The sequence below is a fragment of the Sorex araneus genome, chromosome 3, assembly GCF_027595985.1.
Source record: "Sorex araneus isolate mSorAra2 chromosome 3, mSorAra2.pri, whole genome shotgun sequence".
NCBI lineage: Eukaryota > Metazoa > Chordata > Mammalia > Eulipotyphla > Soricidae > Sorex > Sorex araneus.
The window spans coordinates 74,057,252-74,069,165 of NC_073304.1; the positions used below are offsets into that span (position 1 = coordinate 74,057,252).

General features: G+C 47.6%; 1 protein-coding gene across 2 annotated transcripts; it reads left to right on the forward strand.

Annotated features, from left to right (window-relative positions):
- Positions 1 to 732: 732 nt before the first annotated feature.
- On the forward strand, positions 733 to 10,377 carry HOMEZ (homeobox and leucine zipper encoding). 2 transcript variants are annotated; one of them, XM_004609468.2, is made up of 2 exons: positions 733 to 886; positions 7,435 to 10,377. In XM_004609468.2, the coding sequence occupies exon 2, from the start codon at positions 7,467 to 7,469 to the stop codon at positions 9,015 to 9,017; it is 1,551 nt and encodes a 516-aa protein (XP_004609525.2). In that variant the 5' UTR covers positions 733 to 886; positions 7,435 to 7,466; the 3' UTR covers positions 9,018 to 10,377. The 2 variants fall into 2 exon arrangements, with proteins under 2 accessions (XP_004609525.2, XP_054989677.1); XM_055133702.1 differs by lacking the exon at positions 733 to 886 and adding an exon at positions 1,172 to 1,511.
- Positions 10,378 to 11,914: the final 1,537 nt, after the last annotated feature.

Consider the following 11,914-nt stretch of genomic DNA (forward strand, 5'->3'; position numbering starts at 1 on the left):
AGTTAATTTTATTGTCGTTCCTTATTTGGCAGTAAAAATCCCGAGATCCTAATATAAGACTCCCCCAGTTACTAGGGCAAGGAAGAATGGGGGTTCCAAAGAGGTGACGCCCTCTTTGCAACTCCCCATTGGTACCAGACGTTGGGAACTGAAGCGGCAAAAGGCGCGGGCTCCTGGGATTCTCGTTCTTCCGGTTGACAAGATATTTGATCCTTCGCGAGAGCGAGTTTCCCGTTGCTGCGAGCACTTCGTTTAGTGATGGACGGCAACTGGTCTCAGATGGGCCGGCGCTGCCCGTGCCTAAGGTTGTCAAGGGGATTGCTGAAGGGTCTTCCTTCCGTTCTCGGAGGGCCAAAAAGTTCAGCAAAGTGCTGTCGATCCTAGGAAATTCCGAGAGGAGAGGAAAGGAACCCGGTCCACTCCAAAGGTCCGACTCGGATAGGGCAAGGGTGTGGGGGGAAGTACCATTCGCGGCATCCTGGTCCCCGGGGACATCTTTCCCGACTCGTGCACCAATAGCCACCGCGGTCGCGGCCCACGCAGCCAATAGAAGACTTCAGCCGAGGTCCCACGCAGCCAATGGCCGGTCCAGGACCTTCGGCCGGGCCTGCCCACCTACGCCCACCAATCAGGACTCGGCCGCCTTGGCACCGCCCCTCCCGTCCGCCCCGCCTCCAACTCGCTGGAGCAGGGCTGGGCTAGACGGGCGCGCTCTCGGGGGCGGGAGGGGCAGTCCCGGTCCCTGCCCTCCGCGCGGGTGGCTCGGAGCAGGCCGCAGCGGGCAGCAGCTCCACTCCCACCCCGGAGACCCCCTGCCCTTTCTCCCCTCCCCCCACCCCCCGGCCCCTGGTGCGAGGCTGGGAGCCGCCGCCCGGGCCGGACAGCGGTGAGTGATCCCCAGCCCCTGGGACTTCGCTTCCCAGCCCCTGTGTAATCTCCGACCTCCGGAGCTCCATCCCCGTGTTGGGGGGGCGGGTTGGAGAATTCTAGGTTCGAAGTCGCCCCCGTTCTCTCCTTTCTCCTCCTCCGGACTTTTTGGTTTCCCGTTGTAACGGGTGGGGGGGGAGGGCGAGTGGGTGTGTAGGGAGGAGGGGAAGGCTGCGTTGGGACGCCCTTGGCGAGGGGAGGATTAGGGTTCGCCTAACTCCCTGGGGTTCGTCGCCCCAAGTGCACCAACTTTTTTGTTCTCTGACCCAGTTTTGAGCCATCGAGACTGACTGTGAAATGGAGGGTAGGAGAAACGTTGCCTTCCCAAGGCCTCCTCTCCTCCAGCACCCCCCACCCCCTCTCATGGCGACCTCAACACACGTTGCGAGACCTGCACCGACTTTGGGGAGGCAGGGCCTTGGGGACCAAGAGGCTTACGACAGGCGCTCCCTCTGAACCCCTATCCAGCCGTATCCGAAAACCACGTAGGAAAGAGAACCGAGTCCCGAGAGGTTCCTGGTGTTGCGCCCAACTACAGGAGGCTTCTAAACCGAAAGGAGAAAGCTCAAGCCGAGACCTGTTTGGTAATGTGGGCCCCCATTAGGGTACCTCTTCCCAGACGAACTTCCTCACCATACATTTGGAACCTCTTTATATTATATGACTATATATTATATGACTCGGGAAGGCAGTAATCGCAAGAACCTTAAAAGCCAGTTTCGGCTGGGAAATTTTAAATAATACATAGCTTAAGAATTAAAAGTAGGTTCATTTCAGTATTTTCGGGGATGAGGGTTTTTCTCAATGCTAGTGCTCAAGTTCCCAGTTGTCTTTCTAATACAACTACACAACTGAATCTTAAATTTGGCTACACCCTGAAAGCTTGTAAAGCTTTGGACTGCCTGGGCCAGGATCCAGACTAATTAAATTAGGAGGAGGAGGGTGCCCTGGTTTAAGTTTGCCTGATAATTCTAGTGTGCTGTCTGAGATGAAAACCCTTGTGTCTCACCTATGATTTCCTGGTTTGATTTCTCTGAGATGGAGAGAGAAATTAAAACTTTATTGAGCCAATCAAAATATAGAAAATTTTTTTGAGATTTTTGAAGCTGTCTCTCCAGTCCTTTTTTTCCCTTTGTCTTGCACATTCCTTGTTACCCTCTTTGGGGCCTGAGGGGATAGTACAGTGGCTAAGATATTTGCCTTGAATGCAGCCTGGCACCCCATGTGGTCCCAGGAGGAGTGATCACTAAACTTAGAGCCAAGAGTAAGTTGGGAGCAGTGCTGGGTGTGGCCCAAAAACCAAAGAAAAAGAAAAATAGATGTACACTCCATTATTGTTTTTTCAAAGCACTTTTGTTTTCATGGGAACGATTTTTAATGTATTAGTTTTTGTAGGCTTGTGTGTTTAATTATATTACTCTGTAGAGAAAAACAAATGTCCTAAGTGGGTTTGGAATCACACACAACTGGGCCAAGCACACCGGGCAGATGAAGGAAGCAGGAGTCACACAGGGGGGAGCACCTCCCAGCCACTCATAGTGCCAGTACTGTGGCTTTCATGTGATCCTGTAGGTCACTTAAGCCAGGCTCCTACCCCAGCTGGACACTCCACTCTTCCACTGCCACTAATGTCACTAATACCTGGTCCCTTTCAGACTTCAGTTCTCCTGAGCCTACTCTTATCGTTCATGCATATCAAGCTGTTTGTTGCTCTTAGCAGTTAACATCATTGTGTTTGTTCAGAGTACATAAATTAGGGGCTCTTTCCAGGGCTTCTGGGCAGTCAGTGAACCCCTTGAGATTATGTATATAGTGTGTAAGTGTGAATGCTGATTTGGGAGGGAGGGGTCATAAAGTTACAGATCTGTAACTTATCTGATTCTCATATAAGCTCAGTGTTCAAAAAGTTAAGCACATCAGTGGATTATCATTGTAAGTTCTCTAAGGCCCTTAAAATTGCATCACTGTAGCATTTCTTCAAACAGTACTGCAGTTCTCAGAATAAAGGCCCACAGTATTTAACAGGGTGATATTTAGTCACCCTCTTGAACTGTCTCCTGTGACTATAAGCTGTGCTCAAGTCTAATCTCCACCATAAATGTGTGAACACCTAGACTGGGTGTTTAAGGTTATTCTTTACTGCCAGGTGCCCAGTTATGGAAAGCCAAAGAGACTGAAGGGTATTATCCCTTTTCACTCACAATTTTAAGTTCCAGTCGGGTATATTTGGCATATTTAATAAGGATATAAGTTTAATAATGATTAAAAATTAAAAATCCACCACTATCATCTCTACCCTCAAATTCTATTTTTCTTGTTTTGTTTTGTTTTTTACTTTTTGGATCACAGCCAGCGATGCTCAGGGGTTACTCCTGGTTCTGCGCTCAGTAATTGCTCCTGGAGGTACTTGGGGGACCATATGGGATGCTGGGAATCGAACCCAGGTAGGCCGCGTGCAAAGCAAACGTCTCCCACTGTACTATCACTCCAGCCCCTATTTTTCTTGTTTTTATTCCTTTCCTTTTCCATCCTCCAAAATAGAGGCACCTTGGGGCTGGAGCAATAGCACAGCGGATAGGGCATTCGCCTTGCACGTGGCCAACCCGGGTTCGATTCCCAGCATCCCATATGGTCCCCCGGAAACTGCCAGGAGTAATTCCTGAGTACAGAACCAGTAGTAACCCCTGTGCATCACCGGGTGTGACCCAAAAACCAAAAAAACAAAACAAACCCCATAAATTATTAGTGTGTACAAGTGGGGTCTACTCAACCTGCTATAGCTCTTAGAAACTACTCAGGTAAAGTTTTTTCTTATTTCAAAGTCATATTCTTTCACTTTTAGGGGAGGTAACAGTTATACAGCAGTGCCTTAATTTAGGCACTATTTCATATGTGTGCAGTGAATCAAATGTGTTACTTGCATTAATGCATGTTACACCGAAGTAACTAGGTGATACCAAGAGAATCTGAAGGATAGAAAACAACTTGAACAAAAGCAAATGTTTCATTTTTGGTTTCTAGCTGTGCCTGCTTTAATGTTCATCTGACAGACTGCTTTGTTATGCTACAGTTCCCTCACATCTAAGGTTATTGTCCTTAAAGAACAGGGCACAAGTAGATTATATAGATATCAAGTGTTGGCGGTCATAGTTTTGGTTTATTTTTTCCAGCTTCAGTTTGGTGTTTCAGGAGCACCAAGGATTTCTCAGTGGTGGTTTAGCCCCTGGCCATGTGAGCAAGCTCCTCAGAGACCACTCAGTGTCTGCTGGGGCGAACCTGGAAGGTAAAGATAAAGCTACCACATTGGCTCTCCAACTGGCAATCAAAAACAAATCATGAATTCGTTTATCTGAAAGCAGCAAAATTCATTCTCATGATAGCCAACTCCCCAATATATAAGAAGCACAAAGTCATAGATAATCTACTTTCCTCTGCTGCTCATTAGAATTAGGACTTGGCAAAAGCAGACTGGAGAGTCATTTTAAAGCAGTCCATTTCCTGTGTTCACATTACCTTACATCACCTGGGAGGCTGAAGATAAAGCTTCTATTTATTCGGCCTTTACTTTGTTCTAGGTGTAATGTCAAGTGCATTGTTTACTTGGGGGTTCGGGGGTGTCCACTATACCTTGCAGTGCTCAAAGCTTACTCTTGGCTCTCAACTCAGGGATCATTCCTACTGGGGCTCAAGGGGTTTGGTGCAGGGATCAAGCTAGAGTCTGCTGCATGTAAGGCAAGAGCCCTGCCCACTGAACAACAAAGCTCCAGCCCTTCAAGTATTAAAGGGCCTTATTAAAAGAAAACAAACCACTACACATTAGTCATAGACTTTCAAGGTTAGGTGCATTGTGACCTTTTTCTTTTTGCTCTTTTGGGTCACAATCAGAGGTGCTCGAAGGTCACTCCTTGGCAATACAGGGGGACCATATGTGGTGCTGAGGATCAAACTGGGGTCAGCTGCATATAAGACAAGTTATCTGATTTATTATCTGGCCCATATAATTTAGTTTTTCTGACTAGAAAATAAAGCTTAGAGATGTTCAATAACTAATGAACAAGCAGTATCCTATGCAGTGGCTGAGTCATGATTCATCTCATATCTGCCTCACTAAGTAGGATTTGTTTATAAACAGCTGTTTTGGGCATCCCCTCTGCGCCTGCTACCAGCACACAGTTGGTAATGGATGGGTGAGAATAAAGACCATCTACACATTCTCTCTCTCTCTCTCTCTCTCTCTCTCTCTCTCTCTCTCTCTCTCTCTCTCTCTCTCTCTCTCAACAATGAGAAAATTCATTTTAAAAAAATCAGAAACTTGGGGCTGGAAGGATTAGCACAGCAGGTAGGGCGTTTGCCTTGAGCACGGCCAACCCAGGTTCGGATCCCAGCATCCCATATGGTCCCCTGAGCACCACCAGGAATAATTCCTGAGTGTAGAACCCAGGAGTAACCCCTGTGCATTGCCGGGTGTGACCCAAAAAGCAAAAAAAATCAGGAAATTTTACCCAAGATCACATTGCTGATAGAGGCAGAACAAGGACTAAGACTACAGGTTAACTGTAGCCAAGAATCATTTCTACCTACTCCATCTTGCTGCCTTCATTTGCTCTGGCCTCGAGGATATACAGTCTTTAGAGTTTTTTGTTTGTTTGTTTTGTTTTGGTCACACCCGGCGATGCACAGGGGTTACTCCTGGCTTATGCACTCAGGAATCACTCCTGGCGGTGCTGGGGGGACCATATGGGATGCTGGGATTCGAACCCGGGTCAGCCGCGTGCAAGGCAAACGCCTTACCTGCTGTGCTATCTCTCCAGCCCCCTACAGTCTTTAGTTTTAACATCTGCTTGTTACAAAAGGAATGGTGGCAAGTTAAACTGCTCTCAAGGTTTTTAAAACATCACATGAAAAACTCTGGTTTTAACTACTATGCCACATTTTGGATTTGAGATTTTTTTTTTTCTCATTTCATACACTGATATAGAAATCCTGGTCTATCCTTAACACAGCAGAAGTACTATTTAGAAACTGAGCATTCATCGAGGAGAGGGTAGAAGGTGGGTTAAAGAGGTGAACGTCCTCATGTGGCATTTGAGTGCAAATTCGGTCCTCAGAATAGTTCTAACCCGAGTTTTCAGGGAAGAAGCATGGCGGGGCTGTGCCCCTGGTGCCCACATTATCCGCACATCTGGGAATGGTGGTGCTGCGGGGCTTGCAGGATTTGTTTGCAGTTTCCCAGCTCACCAAGTCCGGAGGTGAGATAACCAGCCACAGGCCTTCCGCCCTAGGTTGTGGGGGCTGTTAAAGTCCTGGCCCTGGGACTCCCTGGAGAGAGACCCGGCAGTTGGAAGAGACAAAGGCTGGGGGGGAGGGGATAACCTTTGTTCTGAGGATGATTGGGGGGAGGAAACATTCCCTTTTCCCAAACCCCTGGGGACCCAAACCCTGAGGGTTTCAATCAGCCCCTTTCAGGTGCCCGCCCTACTTCCTACTGTGAAAAAAAAAATAGAACTGGTTTGGGGTTTGGTGCTTAAAGGTGTTGACACCCCTCCTCCCCTTTCTTCACCCCTCACCAAAACTACAGCAGCACCATGGAGGGCAAGGGATAAGGAGATGGGCAGGAGAACATTCCTCCACAGTCCTGAGACAATCCTGATTTGTTAGGCGCTACAGTATAAGCATTTGTAACAGCTGAGATTATGGCTCCCTTTGTCCTTACCACTGAGTCTTCATTTTGTAACTTATTCTATGACTGTAGAGGGTGAAGGCCCTGTTACATAAAGATGGGTTTTCTTCCAGAACCTCACCCCCCTGAAGACAGTATCTTTTTTTTTTTTCTTTTTGGGTCACACCTGGTGATGCACAGGGGTTATTTCTGGCTCATGCACTCAGTAATTACTCCTGGTGGTGCTTGGGGGGGGCCATATGGGATGCTGAGAATCAAACCAGGGTCAGCCTTGTGCAAGGCAAATGCCCTACCTGCTGTGGCTGTGCTCTCACTCCAGCCCAAGACAGTTTGTTTTGGTGACAGTACCTTGCTAGTCGTGGGAACTTGGAGTATTTTACCTTCTGTGGACTTTGGCTTTTCCATACATAGAACAGGAATTAATTAGAGCAGATGCTGATCATCAGGTTCGAGCAGGCACCAGTAACGTCTCTCATTGAGAGACTTATTGTTACTGTTTTTGGATATCCAATACGCACAGGTAGCTTGCCAGGCTCTGCCTCACGGGCTCGATACTCTCGGTAGTTTGTAGTTTGTCGGTCTCTCTGAGAGGGGCGGAGGAATCGAACTCGGGTCGGCTGCGTGAAAGGCGAATGCCCAACTGCTGTGCTCCAACCCATCATCAGGTTATGAAAATTAAAACAAGAAAATCTATAGCACCTTAAAAGCAATTTGGCACGTCACAGTCAAAAAAGCGGTTTTGGAAGCCAGCAGCCTTTTTGGTAGAAACTGGGCAGTGGATGGAAAGAGGAGTCCCAGTGACTGGGTTGTTTCTTTTCTTGTTCCAGCTATCTCTGAGGAGCACAAATCAGAAAACGCCATGGCTCCTAACAAAGAGGCCAGCAGTCTTAACAGCTCTCCTACGGGGCTCATCTGCCTCCCCCCAATCTCAGAAGAACTACAGCTTGTGTGGACCCAGGCAGCCCAGACGAGTGAGCTGGATGGCAACGAGCATTTGCTACAAACCTTCAGCTACTTTCCCTATCCCAGTCTAGCAGACATCGCCCTCCTCTGCCTCCGCTATGGGCTGCAGATGGAGAAAGTCAAGACTTGGTTCATGGCCCAGCGCCTTCGCTGTGGCATCAGCTGGTCATCTGAAGAAATAGAAGAGACTCGAGCACGAGTGGCCTACCATCGAGACCAGCTCCATTTCAAATCCCTCATCTCTTTCACTCATGTGGGGCGGCCCCCAGAGGAGGCACCTCCTTCCCTGCCGCCATCTGAGCAAGCTGGAACATCAGTGCCCATGGCTGTTAGCAAGGCCACCCAAATCAAAGGATTGAAGGTAGAGCCTGGGGATTCCCCAGAGCCACTGAATCACCAGAAAGCAAAAAAGCCCTCGATGGCCCCTGGCGGTGAGGCATTCCCCCACCAACCAGAGTTATGGCACGATCTTAAAAGCAGTGGCCTCCCTAAGGAACAGGTGGGCAGGGGTCCCAACCCACCGCATAGCTCTGGTCCTACTTCCTGGAACCACTCCACAGCTCTCCAGCCACAGGCTAGGGATCAGCCCCAACCACTCCCCTTACTGGCCAGTAGTTATAAGCCCGAGTCACCATCTAAAGTGACTCCACCCTCCTCCTCTACCTCTTCTTCCTCTTTCCAGGTACTGTCTAATGGAGGTGCTGCCACCTCTAAACCCCCGCAGCCCCCGGGCTGTCTTCCACAACCATTGTCATCCAGCGAACCTGCACCATCCTCTCCACTGGAGCCAACCTGGCCCCACAAGCTAAGGAATAATAACTCAGCAGCAGGGAGGGCCGGCCTGGCAGAGTACCTTTCCCCAGATATGCAGCGCCAGCGGAAGACCAAGCGCAAAACCAAAGAGCAGCTGGCTATCCTCAAATCATTTTTCTTACAGTGCCAATGGGCACGGCGCGAAGATTACCATAAATTAGAACAGATCACTGGTTTACCTCGGCCTGAGATTATTCAGTGGTTTGGGGACACACGCTATGCCCTTAAGCACGGGCAACTTAAATGGTTTCGGGACAACGCAGTGCCTGGTGCCCCTAGCTTCCAGGACCTGGCTATTCCCACACCACCGCCTTCAGCACGCTCTTTGAATGAATGGGACACGCCACCTCTGCCGACCCCCCCACCCCCACCAGATATAGAACCCTTGGAGAGGTACTGGGCAGCTCACCAGCGGCTTCAGGAGAAAGACATCCCTCAGTTGAGTCAGGCATCAAGGCTTAGCACCCAGCAGGTACTGGACTGGTTTGACTCTCGATTACCTGAGCCAGCTGAAGTGGTGGTTTGTTTAGATGAAGAGGAGGAAGAGGAGGAAGAGGAACTGCCTGAAGATGAGGATGAAGAAGAGGAGGAGGAGGAAGATGATGATGATGATGATGTAATCATACAGGACTGAGGGGGGCAGATAGGGGGGTGGGAGGGAATGTTACTAAAAGATGATCCAACAGAGTAACTGTTCAAACAAACCACACTTTTTAAAAATTACTTTGGCAAAGATCTGAAAAGCTTTGTATTCTTGAGCTTGGCGGATTAGATCCAATGAGAGTGGACCAGGGAGGATGACCTGAGGGCTAGGTGGGGTTTGGGTAGGTAGAAACCCAGGTTTTCTAGCTTCAGTTAAAAGTGCTTTCAGATCTGGCTTAAAACTCATGTCAGGGCAGCCAGAGTGGTAGTACAGCAGATAAGGTGCATGCCTTGCATGTGGCTGACCCGTGTTTGATCCACCTTAACCCATATGTTCTTCCAAGACTGCCATGAGTGATCCCGGACCCCAGAGCCAGAAGTAAGCCCTAAGCACAGTCAGTTTTGACCCAACCCCTTCCGTCCTCCCCACTCCCCAAAAAACTGGTGTGGGAACAGGCTCCAGGTCTCACATCTGCTGCTGTTTCCCCTGATTTTCCTTTATGTGCTATGAAGAGGCCAGACCCTGGCCTGCATCTACAGGAAGACTGCAGAAACTGAGTTAGAGAATTTTCAGTTTGTGCATTTCTGCATGCAAAATTTCGTGTGTCCTTAATTACCCTCTGCAATATGAGGCTGCCTTCTACCTGTTTCTCCTAAAACAAGTCATCCCATGCATAAACCAGCTAAGACATAACTCAGCTCAGTATACCCCAATCTCTTAAATAATCATAAATAATTCCTTTTCCTCATAGCAAATTCATGTATGTTTTACATGTTTGCATTATGAGTCTCAGCAGAATATTTTCCTTTCTGATACTGGGATCACTTTGCCTTGTATATTTTTTCTTTCTAAAATCTCCACTCCGCCCACTATTTGTCTCAGGGTAAATCTCCCCCCCATGGAGCCTGTGAAAAAAGTTTAGTAATTGGGTAGAGATTAATTTAGACTAGATATTTATTGGAGATTAGAATTGGTGGGGGGTATCCTTAGAAACCAGCTAACATAGATTAGATAGAGGAGAGGGAAAGGTTTCTACTGTACAGAGGAATGGTGCAGGGAAGTTCCAGGTTTGGTTTTACAAATCTGCCACTCCTTCCTGCCTCACTGGACAGCAACTCAGTTTTCAACTTTTTTGGATTGCTTTGTGTCCAGAAAAAGGCTTTCCCTCTACAGAATCTATTTAAGGGACAGAGGGCCCATCTGTGGTCTTTAACTGAATTATCGATGTTTTAGAGTAATGTTCACCAGTTGGGGTTAAGCGTGAAGATACTCAGTGGATTAATATCTAGAAATAAAAGTGCAAGCCCAAATTGCCAGAATAACAATAAAAAGGCCAGAAAATAAAATTGTATTTCTTCTCCACCTTGCCACTTATATGGTTTAGAGATGAATGCAGCTAAATCATTTTTTGCATACATATTTTTGTCTTTTTTTTCATATATTTTTGTTTTCCAGTGACAGGATCTATTGAGGAAATTCTTATAAGACTTAAAAGAGGAGTAGACCATTACTTATCATCAGGGTGTCTCCTAGCCATCAGTTGATAAAGATGAAACTACTGAGGCTTTACCAGTGACAATGAGAGAGAAAAATGATTCCCAGGAGCACAGTTAGCACAAGGGAGCTAACGTGCTGGAGCATGTGCTTTGCATGTGGGATCTCGGGGCTTGGTGCCTGGTCATCTGAACCCTCTAGAAGCAACCCCCAAGCTCTGTGAAGTGTGTCCCCCACCAGAACCCCCTTCCCCAAATCCATAAGGATGTTCAGCTACAAGGTCACTAAAATCTAATTATGTGCTTAAGTAAGTTAAAAGTCTCCAACTTTAGGCAGATAGAAAAGAAAATAAGAGTAGGCACAGGACACAATGGCTAAACAAAGGAATTGGAGCAATAGTATAAATGGGTAAGAAACTTACTTTGCCTGTGACCAGCCTGGGTTCAATACTCGGCACCACATATGGTCCCCCAAGCCTACCAGGAGTTATCCCAGAGTGCAGAGCTAAGAATAAGCTCTGAGTATTGCAAGATGTAGCCCCCAAACCAAAACAAAATAGAAAAAGGCAAATAGAAAAAAATTATAATAAATTAGAATAAGCTATTGCTAACATTTGGCAATGGAAGAATATGTCCAATACAAGGTGGTATGGCCCTTGTTTTGCATATGACTAACCCTGGTTCAGTCCTTGGCACAATGAGCCCTTGAGCACGTGGCCAGGAGTACTGCCAGGTGTGGCCCCAAAAGCAAAAGAAGAAAAATATCAAACTGGAATGGGGCCCAGGAAGTAGTATAGTGGATAAGGCACTTGCCTTGCATGCAGCCGACCCCAGGTTGGGATCCCCAGTACCACAAAGGATCCCCTGAAACACTGTAAAGTGTGAATTCTGAGTAGAGCCAGGAGTAAGCCCTGAACCAACCATAAAACAAATTGTAGGAAATAGTGTGGCTGTCACTGTCACTGTCATTCCGTTGCTCATCGATTTGTTCGAGCGGGCACTGTGTAACGTCTCATTGTGAGACTTATTGTTACTGTTTTTGGCATATCAAATACGCTATGGGTAGCTTGCCAGGCTCTGCCGTGCGGGCGAGATACTCTTGGTAGCTTGCCGGGCTCTCCGAGAGGGGTGGAGGAATCGAACATGGGTTGGCTGTGTGAAAGGCCAACGCCCTACCACTGCTATTGCTCCAGCCCGGGGCTTACATCTATCTTCAAGAAATACAACTTTTTGAAGCACTTACCTTATAGAGAGCTGATCATTTTCCTAGGTGGCAATACGGGGTATATTTAGTGATTGTATTTAGTGAAAAGACAGTAAAGCAGTTGGAGAGAGTACAAGTTGAGGTGCCTGTCTTGCACGCATCCAACTTGGATTCAACCTTATTGCTAGGAA

What these genes read in the sequence shown, in the direction of transcription:
- HOMEZ (XM_004609468.2), top strand. Translation starts at nt 7,467, where the DNA reads ATGGCTCCTAACAAAGAGGCCAGCAGTCTTAACAGCTCTCCTACGGGG.